Source organism: Phoxinus phoxinus (assembly GCF_949152265.1).
Source record: "Phoxinus phoxinus genome assembly, chromosome: 9".
Lineage (NCBI taxonomy): Eukaryota > Metazoa > Chordata > Actinopteri > Cypriniformes > Leuciscidae > Phoxinus > Phoxinus phoxinus.
Window position 1 is genome coordinate 5,478,880 of NC_136884.1, and position 14,824 is coordinate 5,493,703.

General features: G+C 37.3%; 2 protein-coding genes across 3 annotated transcripts; one reads left to right on the forward strand and one right to left on the reverse strand.

Moving 5' to 3' along the window:
• The first annotated feature begins 610 nt into the window (after positions 1-610).
• On the forward strand, positions 611-11,861 carry aldh1l2 (aldehyde dehydrogenase 1 family, member L2). Of its 2 annotated transcripts, none has more exons than XM_079622696.1 (22): positions 611-841; positions 1,928-2,072; positions 3,293-3,527; positions 4,428-4,593; positions 4,682-4,783; positions 4,908-4,997; positions 5,142-5,276; positions 5,384-5,509; positions 5,590-5,681; positions 6,231-6,498; positions 6,574-6,701; positions 6,873-7,023; positions 7,107-7,177; positions 7,262-7,367; positions 7,861-7,948; positions 8,262-8,355; positions 8,513-8,612; positions 9,292-9,390; positions 9,479-9,644; positions 10,462-10,567; positions 10,768-10,967; positions 11,050-11,861. In XM_079622696.1, the coding sequence occupies exons 1-22, from the start codon at positions 794-796 to the stop codon at positions 11,103-11,105; spliced, it is 2,772 nt and encodes a 923-aa protein (XP_079478822.1). In that variant the 5' UTR covers positions 611-793; the 3' UTR covers positions 11,106-11,861. The 2 variants fall into 2 exon arrangements, with proteins under 2 accessions (XP_079478822.1, XP_079478823.1); XM_079622697.1 differs by having other exon boundaries at positions 667-841; positions 3,269-3,527.
• Positions 11,776-14,219, reverse strand: nopchap1 (NOP protein chaperone 1). The gene is made up of 4 exons (XM_079622698.1): positions 14,003-14,219; positions 13,621-13,692; positions 13,368-13,501; positions 11,776-13,268 (listed from the first exon to the last, which is right to left on the reverse strand). Exons 1-4 carry the CDS (start codon positions 14,154-14,156, stop codon positions 13,071-13,073), a joined length of 558 nt encoding a protein of 185 aa, XP_079478824.1. The 5' UTR covers positions 14,157-14,219; the 3' UTR covers positions 11,776-13,070.
• Positions 14,220-14,824: the final 605 nt, after the last annotated feature.

Below are 14,824 nucleotides of genomic sequence, written 5' to 3' on the forward strand. Positions count from 1 at the left end.
GAAAATAAACGTGTGATTGCTCTCCTCACGAATCACCTGTTTCTTCTCTGTCTTTGACTGGCATATGTCTCCTGGGAGTTGAGGACTTGTGCATCTTTGAGCCTACATTTAGTGTATAAGTAAAAAAAAAAGACTTAAGTAGGCTACTGTTCACATCAGATACTCGAATGCCCGGTTTCACAGACACGGCTTAAGCCTAGCCCCAGACTAAAATGCATATTTTAACTATTTTAACGGAAAGCAACTTGGACTGACTTAAAATATGTCAGTGCCAATCATTGTTTTGTCTCAAGATGCACACCAGTAATGTTTTTTTCTAAGGCACATTTACAAAAGCTACTTAAATGTCCTAATTGAACAAAGGCCTGGCTTGTAACCTAATGGAGACTTGTAACCTAATGGAGTCATCACTGTAAAGGATACTTTTACTAAAGTATGGTTTTCAAGGTACTCTTTACACCTCTGCCTTGAGCTAAAGACCAAACTAGAAAAAAGGGTGAATTTAAAAAGAAGCAATTCTTGTAAATTTGGTTTTTGCCTAATAACAACTACGCTCAGACGGTAACGCGCATATGTCTAAATAAATCATAGCCGCCGTGACGTATGAACCGGGAGCGCGCACGCACTGAACTCGCTTGCGCGTCGGGTCAGTCTGCTGCTACAGTCACACACTGACCGCATACAATCAGTCAGCGAACCGCAGGTGTGAGTTTACAGTACCGCATGTTCCCAGCCCACCACCCCGGACTTTAATTGTGATCTTTCTTTTAGTGTCTATAGCATTTTTTTTACCATGTTGTGGACGGCGAACACGATCATGAGGAAATTCTCCTCGAGCTCTGTGAGTAACCGCATCTTCTGCATTGTTGGGTTTGCCATAGATTTGAATGAATGAATAAACTCATACGTGAAAATGTGCTGTATTGAAGGTAGACACATGCATACACCTTTAAACAAGTTGATATGTGTTGATGACCTCTTAAATAACATTATTAAACAGGGGTTACCCATGTACAGTTATTGTAAGCATGCTGTCAGCTGATATAACCCGGCGTCTTTAGTGCAATGTTGTAGGTTTCATACTTGTAAATGAAATCGCGATATATGCATACTATATGCATGTTAAATAGATATAGTATTTTATACAGTTAAACCGGTTTGGGATCCCGTTTTTGCCACGTTGCTTGGTCGGATTACTTCTAGTGGACAGATCCGTGGCGAGTTGCATCAGCAGGGGGTCGAGAATATGAGGGCAGATCATATTACTAATGTCACTATTACTAGAACACAAATTCAACAACTTCAAATCACATGTGCACTGATAGATAAACATATTGCAAGCATTAATATAAACGAGTAATAATAACATAAACAAGCAAACAACTTCAATACATGTTTGTTGTGTAGGCAATGCTTGAGCTGTTTATGTCTCCATTGTGCAGCACAGTTGAAATAAAAATGTCAAATTACTTTATTGACATGATTGTTTTGCATACAACATTGCCAAAGCTGCAGAAAAGTTTGATTTAAAAGAAAAAATACAATTAATAATAATATAGAATGGAATAGAAGTAAATAAAATAGATTTTCAGCTAGATATTTGGATCAATTATGCACTAATTTTTAGTAATAAAATATTAATAATAATAATGTATAATAATTATAAATTAAAACCATTTGTCCTACTTTTTATCATCTTGGACATTTGGTCATTTGTCATTGAGCCATAAATAATACACAATGTACAGACAGTGAATGAACTACTAATATGGAGGTCAGAGCAGCAGTTAGTTTTAGAGAACAAAGGGTCCATATAGGACTGATTATGTTTCATATTTGAATGTTGATGACAGTTTACGTTAAACCATAAAGTTTTGTCTGGTGTGCTTGTTTTGACGTTTTAACATTTTAATACTCTTTCACACAGGCTTACTACCAAAATAAGCTGAAGTTGGCCCTGATTGGCCAGAGCTTGTTTGGACAGGAAGTGTACACAAACCTCCGCAAGCAGGGCCATAAAGTGGTGGGCGTATTCACAGTTCCTGATAAGGACGGCAAGGCAGACCCCCTGGGTAAGTGTCAGATGGGTGGGGGGTTGGATAGATTGGCGCTCTGAACGTTTTTTGTAACTGTAGTGTTTCATGGGGGCTGGGAAGCCACATTTTCATGTTGCAGCTACATGTGTGGAAATGTTGTGCGGCTTAATTTTAAGTGCCACAGAAGTTGAAGTGAAATAAAAATGTTCAGGTTTGTGGATTACATTAAGGCCATCATTGTAGTAATGAACTTATTGGAAGTGAACAGGAAGTGAGGTTGAACACCAGTGTCCTACTTCAGTCACAACATTGAATTCCTGAGCAGCACATTGGTTCACAACCCAACTGTGTGTGAGTGTTTATGTTTGTGTGAGGCGCAGGGTCAGAGGAAAAGTACATCCCGCATAATGATCGCATTGTTTTGGTGAATAGTGGTGTGAAGCCATGTGAGGTGAAAAGTCCAGTGATCGGAGCATTTGTGATCTATGTGAGAACAGAGTTTGTATGAATTACAGATAGAAAAGTTAATCAATCATAAGTACATCAATGTGTCATTGTATGTTGACTTATTACAAAAAATATATAATTTTGTGTGTGTGTATATATATATATTTGTTTATTTTTTGCACTTTATATATGTTCTATTTGCTTAATGCTGTTTGATTGTAGAAAATGGTTTATATTTGCAGGATTACAGTCAGTTTAATAAGAACTTTTTTTTCACAAATAGGCCTGTCATTGTTTTTTGTAATAGAGGTAGGGTAAATTTAGGTGGATGAAACCAGGAAACACATTTTAATAACCATATTCAGATGGTGAAAAGTACCCACGTCACTATAACTTAGACTTTTGAAGTTATAACTGTTTATGACTGATACATTTAAAATATTCAGATGTAAAGGACAAGGTCCGTTACTCAAGTATTCATGATATTGAATACATATATTTTGGTTGCACTTTACTTTACAGTACGTGCACTTGCGTGTAGTTACAGTGTAATTACCTAAGAAAGTACTGTAAGTTAACTACATGAATTAAGGATAGGTTCAATATTAGTACCTAGTTATTACCCAGTTGTTGTAATAACTATAATAAGTACATGTATAAATGGGAACAGGGCTGTAAAATAAAAGTGCTACCTATATTTTGCTCTGGCTCTTTGTTCATTGAAGTTGGCTAAAGTCTGAATATGCCAGGTGCGCCCTGGTTTTATAGCTTATATAACCTTTCAGGACCAATCTCTCTCTGACCTTCAGCGGTGGTGGCGGAGAAGGACGGGACGCCGGTGTTTAAGTTCCCACGGTGGCGGGTGAAGGGAAAACCCATCCCAGAGGTGGTGGAGGCGTACAAAGCTGTGGGCGCCGAGCTGAACGTCATGCCATTCTGCTCCCAGTTCATTCCTATGAATGTGATCGACTTCCCCAAACATGGATCCATCATTTACCACCCCTCCATCCTGCCCAGACACAGAGGAGCCTCAGCCATCAACTGGTGAGATCATGATGCTACTAAAGTTTCACTCTGAGATCTTTATATGGACACTAGTGGTTGAGCGTGTTTAAATTAAATGGATTTAACTCTTAAATGAATACCTTGCGTCTTTATTGTCCGGGGACATCATTCACTCCCCTCCTCCTCAATTATTTAAAAAAAAAGACATTAACCTTTTTAGGATTCATCAATCTATTTATTATCAACAATATAACAAAAAAAAAAGAGAAAATTATAATAAAAAAAACCTTTTCTAATTCATTTTTTGTCAAAAGTGTATAGGGTCACTAGTGACCCGAGGTGTGTAATCGTGTAAGTATAGTTTTTCTGTGCAACAATAATTAAATCACTGATGACTTAATGAGTGCAATTCACCTTTATTCCTCATGTCGTATACACAATGATGACGTGACGTTTCACTCATAATTACCGCAGGCATGAAACTAAAGAAGACACAAGTATCATCAGCAAAACGTGAAACGGCTCAGCGATTTAGCGCAGAGCAAGTACTGAACGCAATCAAACATTTGTGTCACTGTCACTTGATAGTGGATCTAGAGAAGAAGCTGTCAGCGATCAAAATATTGATTCTGAAGACATTGAAAACGATAGTTTTGAGAATATTCTTGAGATGCCGAATATGAGCCAGATGCTGAATGTACTGGGGAAATGATCTCGGATGATGACAGTGATGATGGTTTAAAAAAAATCTGCTCAAATTGAACCCTTCCAAGTTCCAAAATGTAACGAAATATGCTTTATTTTAATCTTTAGTAATTTATATTAAAATGTCAGAAGATCAATCTGTGTTAGATATAGATCCGGGTCGCTAAAGACCCAGATATGTAATTATGATTGTCAAAAAATGCATGCATTTAAGGATTGCATTCCTGTATCCAGGACACTAATCGAGGGTGATAAGAAAGCAGGATTTAGTATATTCTGGGCTGATGATGGTTTGGACACTGGCCCCGTCCTACTGCAGAAGGAATGTCCAGTAGAGCCCAACGATACAGTGGACACACTTTATAACCGCTTCCTGTTTCCAGAGGGCATCAAGGCCATGGTAACTATCAAGAAAACATGACCTGTTTTATGCAAACTAAACATTAGATTTTAAATCTGAGTTTACTTAAAAATGTGTGTTCCAACAGGTAGAATCTGTACAGCTCATTGCAGATGGCAAAGCTCCCAAGATCCCTCAGTCTGAAGAAGGAGCCAGCTATGAAGGAATCCAAAAGAGATCCAATGCTAAGGTGACACACAAAAACAATGATGTAAATCAGGCTAAATGTAATTACGCTGTGGTTTTTAGGGCTCCAAAAAGGTTTAGGAAGTGAACACCAGTTTATCCGTCATTATCTGCCTCTCTTTCTCCAGGTGAATATGGCTCAGCCAGCAGAGGCCATCCATAACTGGATCCGTGGTCATGATAAAGTTCCGGGTGCCTGGGTTGTCATTGATGGAAAGGTGCTTTTTCTAAACACAGTTCGTTTGAATGATTCTTGAACAGAGCACTATAGGCAGTGCACTTTGAATAATGAATAAAATCGCTCATAGGAAAACTCAAGACTAATTCTGAGTGTGTGTGTGTGTGTGTGTTTTGTTCTGTAGCCGGTAACGCTGTACAGTTCGTCGATGCTGAGCGGGTCGTTGCCTGCAGGTCAGCCAATAGAGGTGGAGGAGGCGTCTCAGCCTGGACTCATTGCCAAATCTGGGCTTGTTCTGTTCGGGTCTGATGGACAAGCGGTTTGTTTCTAGTGTTTACTTGGCTTTTAAGCTTTTAATGGATTCAGTCTGTGCTACAAATTCATCATAAAGATTATTAATTGCTTTAATATAATATCACTGTGCAGCTCCAGGTGAAGAACCTGCAGTTTGAGGATGGAAAGATGATTCCTGCATCCAAATACTTCTCATCAGAGGAGACCGCCAGTTTGGATCTCACAGACGATGAGAAGAAAATGGCAGAGGAGATCAGGGTATGAGTGTGCCTCAAAATGCATTTTATATATATATTTGAGCAATGATGCCATTTGTCTTTTGTTTCATACTTGTCTAGGCGATATGGAAAGGTATTCTGAGTAATGTTCCAGATATTGATGAAACAACCGATTTCTTTAAGTCTGGAGCTGCTTCTATGGATGTAGTCAGGTGGGTCTGACCTTCATTTATTTTTTTACATAATATTGATTTTTATTAATCTTATTAATTTATATACTACTATAGGATTTATTAATATTTTCAATTAGCTTTATATTTATATTATATGCAAGTATATAAAAAAATAAGTTTAAGGTTTTCTATCTATAATTTAAATTGTATTTCAGCTTTATTTCAATTACCATTTATTTCAATTACCATTTTTAAAAATAGTTTTAGTTTACAATAACAACACTGAAACTAAGTGGCAAAAACATCAGAACTGTTGTGATATTGATGCCACAACCATTATCACATTAACATCATTAACCACATATACATATCAATGTTCATTCAGTGCCCAACACTGAAACTAAAATATTTCAAACTCATTTCACATGCAAAGAGGTTAGCCAGTCATAGCAGAGGTAATTTACATAGTAAAGTCGTACATGTAGCAACAGTTTGTTTAATTGTAAGGATGCAGTAACTATTTTTGAAGAAGGAGACTTCGATGAACATTATAAGTTGAGTGTGTGTTATTGTGATTTTTTTATTTAGATTGGTGGAGGAGGTGAAGCAGAAATGCGGAGGAGTGCAGCTTCAGAACGAGGACGTCTACATGGCGACCACCTTCCAGAGTTTCATCCAGATGTTCGTCCGACGCCTGCGTGGAGAAGACCAGGAGGAGGAGCTGGTCATCGATTATGCAACAAAAGATGTCAATAACATGACTGTGAAAATGCCCTATCAGTGTTTCATCAATGGCGAGTTTAAAAATGCAGAAGATGGAAAGTCATACAACACGGTGAACCCCACAGATGGCTCGGTAAGTTCAGTCGTCTCAAACACACAAACATGTAAACACACCCCTATTATTCTAATGGTTGCGTTGTTTTTTCAGGTGATCTGCAAGGTGTCATATGCATCAGTGGCAGATGTGGACAGAGCGGTTAGTGCAGCCAAAGAGGCCTTTTATAACGGACCCTGGGGTAAAATGAATCCCCGTGACCGCGGCCGGCTACTCTACCGGTAAGATGGAGAGAGTTTGTGTTGACTTTAGTTGACATATGAATGAAAAGCCAAACACATTTGCTAAGTAAACAGTGATATTGTTGTATTACAACTCTTCATTTGATCAAGACTTGATTTAACAGAGAACTTCCTGCAGTTTTCATACTTCATGACTTCTTTTGTGTGCAGTGTGGCTGACCTGATGGAGGAACACCAGGAGGAGTTGGCCACTATTGAAGCGATAGACTCTGGTGCCGTTTATACCCTGGCCTTGAAAACACACGTAGGCATGTCCATTCAGACCTTCAGATACTTTGCTGGCTGGTGTGACAAGATCCAGGTCTGTGTGTTCACTGTGCAGGCATTCAGTATATGCATTTAATAATTTCCTGTCATTGACGCATCATATCCTGTTCCTCACAGGGCTCAACGATACCCATCAATCAGGCCAGACCCAATCGCAACCTCACCTTTACAAAGAAAGAGCCTCTGGGGTGAGTCAGTGAGTGTTAATGTGTGTGTGTTTATGTGAATTTGATGATCATAAATATGTAACATGGTGTTTGTTTGTGTCTCAGTGTGTGTGCCATTGTGATTCCCTGGAACTACCCACTTATGATGTTGGCGTGGAAGAGTGCAGCCTGTCTGGCGGCGGGAAACACACTTGTCTTAAAACCTGCTCAGGTAAAACATGCAAACACACATATACAAAAATATTAATAGTTCGTATTTTATATATATCATTCTAATAAACTGATTTGCTGCTCAAGAAACATTTATTATTATTGGTTGAAAACAGTTATACTGCATATATAATATGTGTGTGTGTGTGTGTGTGTGTGTGTGTGTAATACAATTAAGTAATTTAACAATTACATTTATTAGAATAATAAAAATCTGCTATCTAATAAAATATTAAGAAATATACAAAATATTAAATATGATGTGAATAATTTGTATTTTCTCTGAAAACTACAAAACTATGACAAACTAGACAACATTCTCTTGATTTTACCAGTCAACCACAATAACAGCACAGAAGTCTGCTGAGAATATATATGTATATAAATTGAATTATAGAAAAATTGTAAAAAACTATACAAAAATTAAAAGATATACATATACAAAATATAATTGACTGAATACAAGCTAGATATATGTTCTTTTGATTTTCCAGGTAACCCCACTAACTGCACTGAAGTTTGCTGAGTTGACAGTCAAAGCTGGCATTCCGAAAGGAGTTATCAACATTGTTCCAGGATCAGGTGAATACATTAGAGGAATATTCCAGGTTTAATACAAGTTAACCTCTGTGTACAGCATCTTCTGTGGCCTGTTGCTAAACACCACAGAAAGGAATTGCATCTTCCGAGTTAATTTTTCCCCAAAAATATATAATTTACAATGGAAACCTACAGAACAAGACATTCTTGAAGGTTTTAAAAGCAAAAAGCATGCTTGTTATATTCCACAATTATATTCCATACAAAATGTGTTATGTGAGCTGTGAAGATTCTAAAGATCATTTTTGTTTTTCAGAAGTATTTAGTAATGACTGACATTTCTGTCATCTCTTAGGTGGTCTGGTCGGGCAGAGGATGTCCGATCATCCTGATATCCGTAAGCTAGGTTTCACAGGCTCTACTCCCATTGGCAAACAGATCATGAAAAGGTGAGTCCCATTTGTGTAATTTCACTAAAATCAACACCGTAATCTATTAGTCTGTTACTATTGCTCAAATAAGTCATGTACAATGACAGTGAATGGTTCAAACTGTAATACGGTGCTCTGAGGGAGCCTCCAGCTGATGATGTCGGTCCTGTTGCAGCTGTGCGGTCAGTAATTTGAAGAAGGTGTCCCTGGAGCTGGGTGGTAAATCTCCCCTCATCATCTTCAGCGACTGCGATATGGACAAAGCAGTGAGAATGGTGAGAAAAGACAGCTAGTGCCTGAAAATACAGAATATAAGTCAAAATATGCTAAGGGGTTATTAAATGTAACAAATCATGTAAAAATGTATAATATTTTATTGGAATTTTTTTGCTAATTTTATAATTGCCTTAATCTTAACTTAGAAGATAATGATCAAACTACATTTTATAAAAATCACCTGTCAAGTTTATTAAATATATTCAGCAAACCACAGGGGGATCACTCATTTAACAGTTCATCGATTGCCAAAATTGATTGATGCCCATAAGTGTGTTATTATGTCCATGTTTTTAGTTCTAATATTCCAACCAAGTTTTTGACAGACGTGATAACGTGTGAGGGCTGAACATAGGGGGCTGAACCATGTTTGATTTTTGGGCAATTATAAAACGTGCTGGAGACGTTCAAAGTGCTTTGTTTGGCTTGTCAAAAATGATACATTCAGCTGATGCAAATTCATTGACTCTTGAAAAAATGTACCAGAAAAGGAGTGGTTTTGATGCACAAAGTTGTTTTTATTCTATCTTAAAACAAAAGTATTTTATTAAACCCATGAAAATGCAAATCCTGTTGTAAATAATAGTGAAAAATCACTTTTATGTAGCAGGTTTTGACTCGTACACAAATGCCAGATCCTCCTCTTGAACTTACTGCATGTTCGTGTGCACATTGCAGGGCATGAGTTCTGTTTACTTCAACAAAGGGGAGAACTGCATCGCTGCGGGCCGGCTGTTTGTTGAAGAGTCCATCCATGACGAGTACATCAGGAGAGTGGTACGTGTTCCCTCATGCATGGGTTGCATCTTAAAGCATGCGAGCTGCGTCTAGATGAGGACATACTGATGTGTTTTTGTGCGTTCAGGTCGAGGAAATCAAGAAGATGAAGATTGGAGATCCTTTGGACCGCTCCACAGATCACGGACCTCAGAACCACAAGGCCCACCTGGACAAGCTGGTGGAGTACTGTGAGATCGGCGTGAAGGAGGGAGCCACACTCGTCTGCGGTGGGAGACAGGTGGACAGACCAGGTGAGACCTGACACCCGTGCTTTAAAAGGCTTTGTCAACTGAAATATTTTTTAGGGCATAAGGCTATGTTCACACTTAGCGTCTTTTTTCAAACTGCCAGCGTCTGTTCTACATTAGAACCCTATGGAGTAAACCGTTTTTTCAAAAAAGTCCTGAGCGCTTTTTTAAACGCCACCGCCGGCGTCTTTTTCTGCAGCTCAGAGCGTCTTTTAAAGTTGAAAAAAGTTTAACTTTTCTGAAAAGAACGCCCTACGTCAAGCGCCTTTTTGACAGCTGACCAATGACAAGCGAGTAGCGAGACCTGTCGTTTCCATAACAACAAGAAAAATGGACACGGTGCCGGTAGAAAAACTAATCGTCCTTGTTTCGGAGCACAAGGAGCTGTTTGATATGAGTACACAACTCTATCATAACATACATCACAAAGAGGCTGTGTGGGCACACTACTGTTGCAGCTGTTGTTATAGCAACAAAAGACGCGCTCGGCTGCTATTTGTAACCGAACGCGCAGCGTTTTTTTTTTTTTGCTAAAAAAACGCCGTTGTTAACTTTTTTTTGTCAAAAAAGACGCTAAGTGTGAACGTAGCCTAAATCTGGCAATTTTAGTCATGTATAATCATATAAGCATTATATGTATATACTATTATAGTGTTTATTAATATTTTGAATTTGATTTTATTTGTAGATTTTAAGATGAATTAATTGTGTTATTTGCTTATGTAACTTTTATCATTTTAGTTCTTCAGTTAAACTCATAAAAAACATAATAACAACACTGATTATTCCATTTCTAATATAGAGCTATTTATGCTTACAGGTTTTTTTATGGAGCCCACAGTCTTCACAGACGTAGAGGACCACATGTTCATCGCCAAAGAGGAATCATTTGGCCCTGTTATGGTGGTATCCAGATTCAAAGATGGGTAAGCTGCCTTTTTCTCTCTATAGTAGGGCTTATTGTGGCTATCTGACCTGCAACGTGAACTAAATCCAAGGCAGGAGCTCGTTACGACAACATTTGAGCAAAACATCACCATTCTTTACGCACATATATTATACTGTGCCAGATATTATCACTAAAGAAGAGCGTATCCCTGCTAATACCATTGTTTTACTCCATCAGTGATGTAGATGGAGTCCTGAGCAGAGCAAATGACACCGAGTTCGGCCTGGCCTCTGGAGTCTTCACACGTGACATCAACAAGGCCATGTACGTGAGCGAGAGACTGGAGGCGGGAACCGTGTTCGTCAACACCTACAACAAGACCGACGTGGCGGCTCCCTTTGGAGGATTCAAACAGTCCGGGTTTGGGAAAGACCTTGGTAAGAGTGAACAAAATACACTGTATTATTACTCTGTCTCTATCAATTGATGAACATGAGGACCATATGCATGTGTATCCAGGTGAGGAAGCCCTGCACGAGTACCTGCGGACTAAAGCTGTGACGGTGGAGTATTGAAGGAAACCTGGGACGGGAAAGACCAGGAGACAGCAGCCCGAAGTGGCCGAACTGTTTCGCTTTGGCTTGAAGCAGGTTTATAGGAAATCCAGAGCATATCCTGCCATGACTACACTGATGTGCCTACATTTTATATCACCCTTTTTTTCTGGGAATGTTTGGAGCGGGACAAATGCTGGCTTGACAGTCTACACTGGCGCACAACATTTTTAAAAATGGAAAAAAAAAAGACCTCCAAGTGGACCCAAGGACACAGAATTATTTTTATCTAGTAGACACTGAAGTATCATGCTGACCGAGGTCAAGGAAATGATCAAATTAAGTTATTTTCAGGAAGTAACCACAATAGTATTATGATTTTGAGCGTTTCATAACCATGTTGCCAGTGACAAGCAATTTGTCTGCCCACACTGAACGTGAAACTGCTGCACGATGCCGTTTTGCCGCAGAAATAGAAACCAAGTAACCACAAAATGTCCTGTCGCTCCCATATCACAACTGCTCATTCACACTACCGTTCAAATGTTTGGGGTTTTGTTTTTGAAAAGAAGTCTCTTACGCTCACCAAGGCTGCATTTATTTGATCAAAAACACAGTAAAAACAGTAATATTGTGAAATATTATTACAATTTAAAATAAGTGTTTTCTATTTGAATCCTGTGATTTTCAGCATCATTACTCCAGTCTTCAGTGTTACATAATCTTTCATAAATCATTCTAATATACTGATTTAATGCTCAAGAAACATTTATTATCAATGCTGAAAAACAGTTGTGCTGCTTAATATTTTTATGGAAACAAGGATACATTTTTTTTCTCCAGAAATATGTAATGAATAGAAATTTCAAAAGAACAGCATTTATTACAAGAGATCTTTTGTAACATAAGTCGTAACTCTCTTTTCAATAATTTAATGCATCCTTGCTGAATAAAAGTATTTATTTCGATAACAAAAAAAAATGTTTTACTGACCCCAAACGTTTAAACGTGGATTAAGCATCAAGTTTTTTATTCTTCAGGCAGTTGCAAACACACACATGTCCTTAGTTTGATATATAGTCTAATATTTAAAAGCCATGTCGCATCACTGACAGTTTGATATCTGTATTCTGTACCATATTTGTACAACCTTATGGGTTTTAATACGTGTAGAATTTTCACATCACTCATTTTTATTAGCATAACTGTATATATTTTATTAGAGGATATGACAACTTGTCTTATTTTATATATTTAATTATGCATTCCAGACAGCTACAAGATGATTGGAAATGTTGAAAGGGAATAACATAAACTTGCTGTTATCTTTGCGAGGAAGTTATTTATTTTGTACAAAAAAAAGTATGACATGCTTGATGTAGTAACTTATACTCTTGAATTCAGTACAATGTGAATTATTTCTGACACAATATCTGTTGCCAAGTGTTCGCTGAAGGTTCATGATGCTTTTGTTACAATGACAATGACATGCATTTGACAAAAGATGAAATGTAATCATGTGCAGATGTTAATAGGAGTATTTTGATTCTGTATAAGCTGTCAGTCACACATGATGTGTCATATTGCCAAACATACACAACAGTATTTTAACTTTACATCAACTACAAACTAAATTAAAGGAGCATTGGGAAACCCTGTTTACAATAAAGAGCGGAAATTGCTAAACTTTGTGGTTTCAAGATTATTTTGAATGAAACTGAACTTTTACTTTGTATAGGTAATGCATCATTTTTTTTTCAAGTATGTTCAACTGAGACTCTAGGCTAGTGGTTTCCTAGATAAAACATCTCCAAGATTAAATGAAATGTTCCTCATATGAGTCCGCCAGCTCAACAGGACATAAAATCACTGGTCTGTGCTCCTCCCAAACAAAAACAGACTTGAAATGGTCATGCATTTTATCCATAGGCACAGAGATGTCCTGGCGTGAGTCTCCCAGAGTTCCAGTGGACAGTATTTGCTCTCTCACTTGCCCTCTTTCTCCAACACCTGTATGTTGGCCTTTTTCTTTCTGTCTCCTGGAAGTTTTAGTGTCTTTGCAGTGACAGTTTGCACCTCTTCCTCTGAGCTGTCTTCCTCAGATGATGATGAAGAAGATGATGATGATGATGATGACGTCTCTTCACTGCTGTCTGATTCCTCAAGCTCAACCAGAGCCACATCCTGCAGGGCAAACACATCCAGTTATTATGGATGAAATGAAAGATTGTTACATTTAGAAACTTAATGATGAACTACAGCTGGTAGTCAGACCAGACGCACCATCTCAATGACTTTCTCTGCGTCCTCCACACACTCGATGTCAAAGAAACCAGTGGGAGCCTCGTCCATCTGATGTCTTAGGGACTCATTGGCCTGGGCCATTTGGGGAAGGAAACTCTGCAATTTATCCAGGACTAACACACAGAAACACAATATATATTTAATAGAATATAGCAGTTATGCATTATAAATAACAATCCAAATGTATAACCTGCAGTGCAGATACAATTGAAGATATGATGAACATACTCACCACTACTTCTCGATACCCTTTCTGTCTGGAGCGAAGCACCTTTAGAGCTCAACAGAAGTTTCTCATGGATTCCTGGAGACAAAAATAAAAATATTATATATATATATATATATACACACATACATACACACTTTTTTAGATGAATTAAACTGTTTTAAAAAGTTTAATTCTTCAAGGTTTAAAATACGTCAACATGGAAGAATCACCCATAATTGATTAGCATACATTTAATAACTGTTTATCTAATCACAAAAATGCTAATCGAATCACATCTGAACCGAGTTTCTGGATTCATCTGATAGGCAGAAGAGATTCTCGCTGTAAACAGGTTAAAAACCTGAAATATATTTTTTTTTTCTTTCTTTTTCAAAGAATGCCTCACCTTTTCCGTTGCCACAGGTCAACAAGTCTCTAGAAGAGGTTTTCTTGGTAATGTTTTGTGTTTGAGCCATGGTTTGCTCCTCACATGTACAAACCATAGACAGTAGGTACAAACGCAGTCCTATCCACATGCGAATTTGGTATTTACACAACATAATAACTTCCGCTTTGAAGGGTCGAGCCACTGTTGTCGCCCTCTAGAGTTTCGGATGTGCGTTGAAAGACAGGACTGTGGAAGTGTTAAAATAAAATAATTGTAAACATTTTAGTGTTGAAATAAATAATATTACGTATTTGAGTTTCTCAAATAATATTACGTATTTGAGTTTCAACACTTTAAGTCTTTACATATATTTTTGAAATATATTTGAAATCCATAAAATAGCATATTCAAAGATTACAACCCCAATAATATTACGTATTTGTAAATATTGAGTTTCAACACTTAAGTATTTACATATTTTTTATTTTGAAATCAACAAAATAGAATATTCAAAGATTGCAACATTAATTAAGTTAGGTTAATAAAATAAAATAATTGTATACATTTTAGAGTTGAACCTCATACGTATTTGAGTTTCAACACTTAAGTGTTACATATATTTTATTTTGAAATCAATAAAATAGCATATTCAAAGATTACAACCCCAACATAATTTTTTTTAAATAGCCTACTTATTTTGTTCATTATTTTCTCATCACTTCTAGGATAGAGTTTTTTAAAATAAATATTGAAACATTGTAATAATAAATATTGTGTTGTGAAATTGCTGTTTTCTTATTTATATAAACATATATAAGAAAACATGGCAATTTCACAACA

What these genes read in the sequence shown, in the direction of transcription:
- aldh1l2 (XM_079622696.1), top strand. Translation starts at nt 794, where the DNA reads ATGTTGTGGACGGCGAACACGATCATGAGGAAATTCTCCTCGAGCTCT. An exon ending in TTGTCTTAAAACCTGCTCAG is followed by an intron (nt 7,368 to 7,860) that starts GTAAAACATGCA and finishes TTGATTTTCCAG; the next exon opens with GTAACCCCACTAACTGCACT. An exon ending in CAACATTGTTCCAGGATCAG is followed by an intron (nt 7,949 to 8,261) that starts GTGAATACATTA and finishes GTCATCTCTTAG; the next exon opens with GTGGTCTGGTCGGGCAGAGG.
- nopchap1 (XM_079622698.1), bottom strand. Translation starts at nt 14,156, where the DNA reads ATGTTGTGTAAATACCAAATTCGCATGTGGATAGGACTGCGTTTGTAC. An exon ending in AAGGGTATCGAGAAGTAGTG is followed by an intron (nt 13,502 to 13,620) that starts GTGAGTATGTTC and finishes TCTGTGTGTTAG; the next exon opens with TCCTGGATAAATTGCAGAGT. An exon ending in CAGAGAAAGTCATTGAGATG is followed by an intron (nt 13,269 to 13,367) that starts GTGCGTCTGGTC and finishes TTTGCCCTGCAG; the next exon opens with GATGTGGCTCTGGTTGAGCT.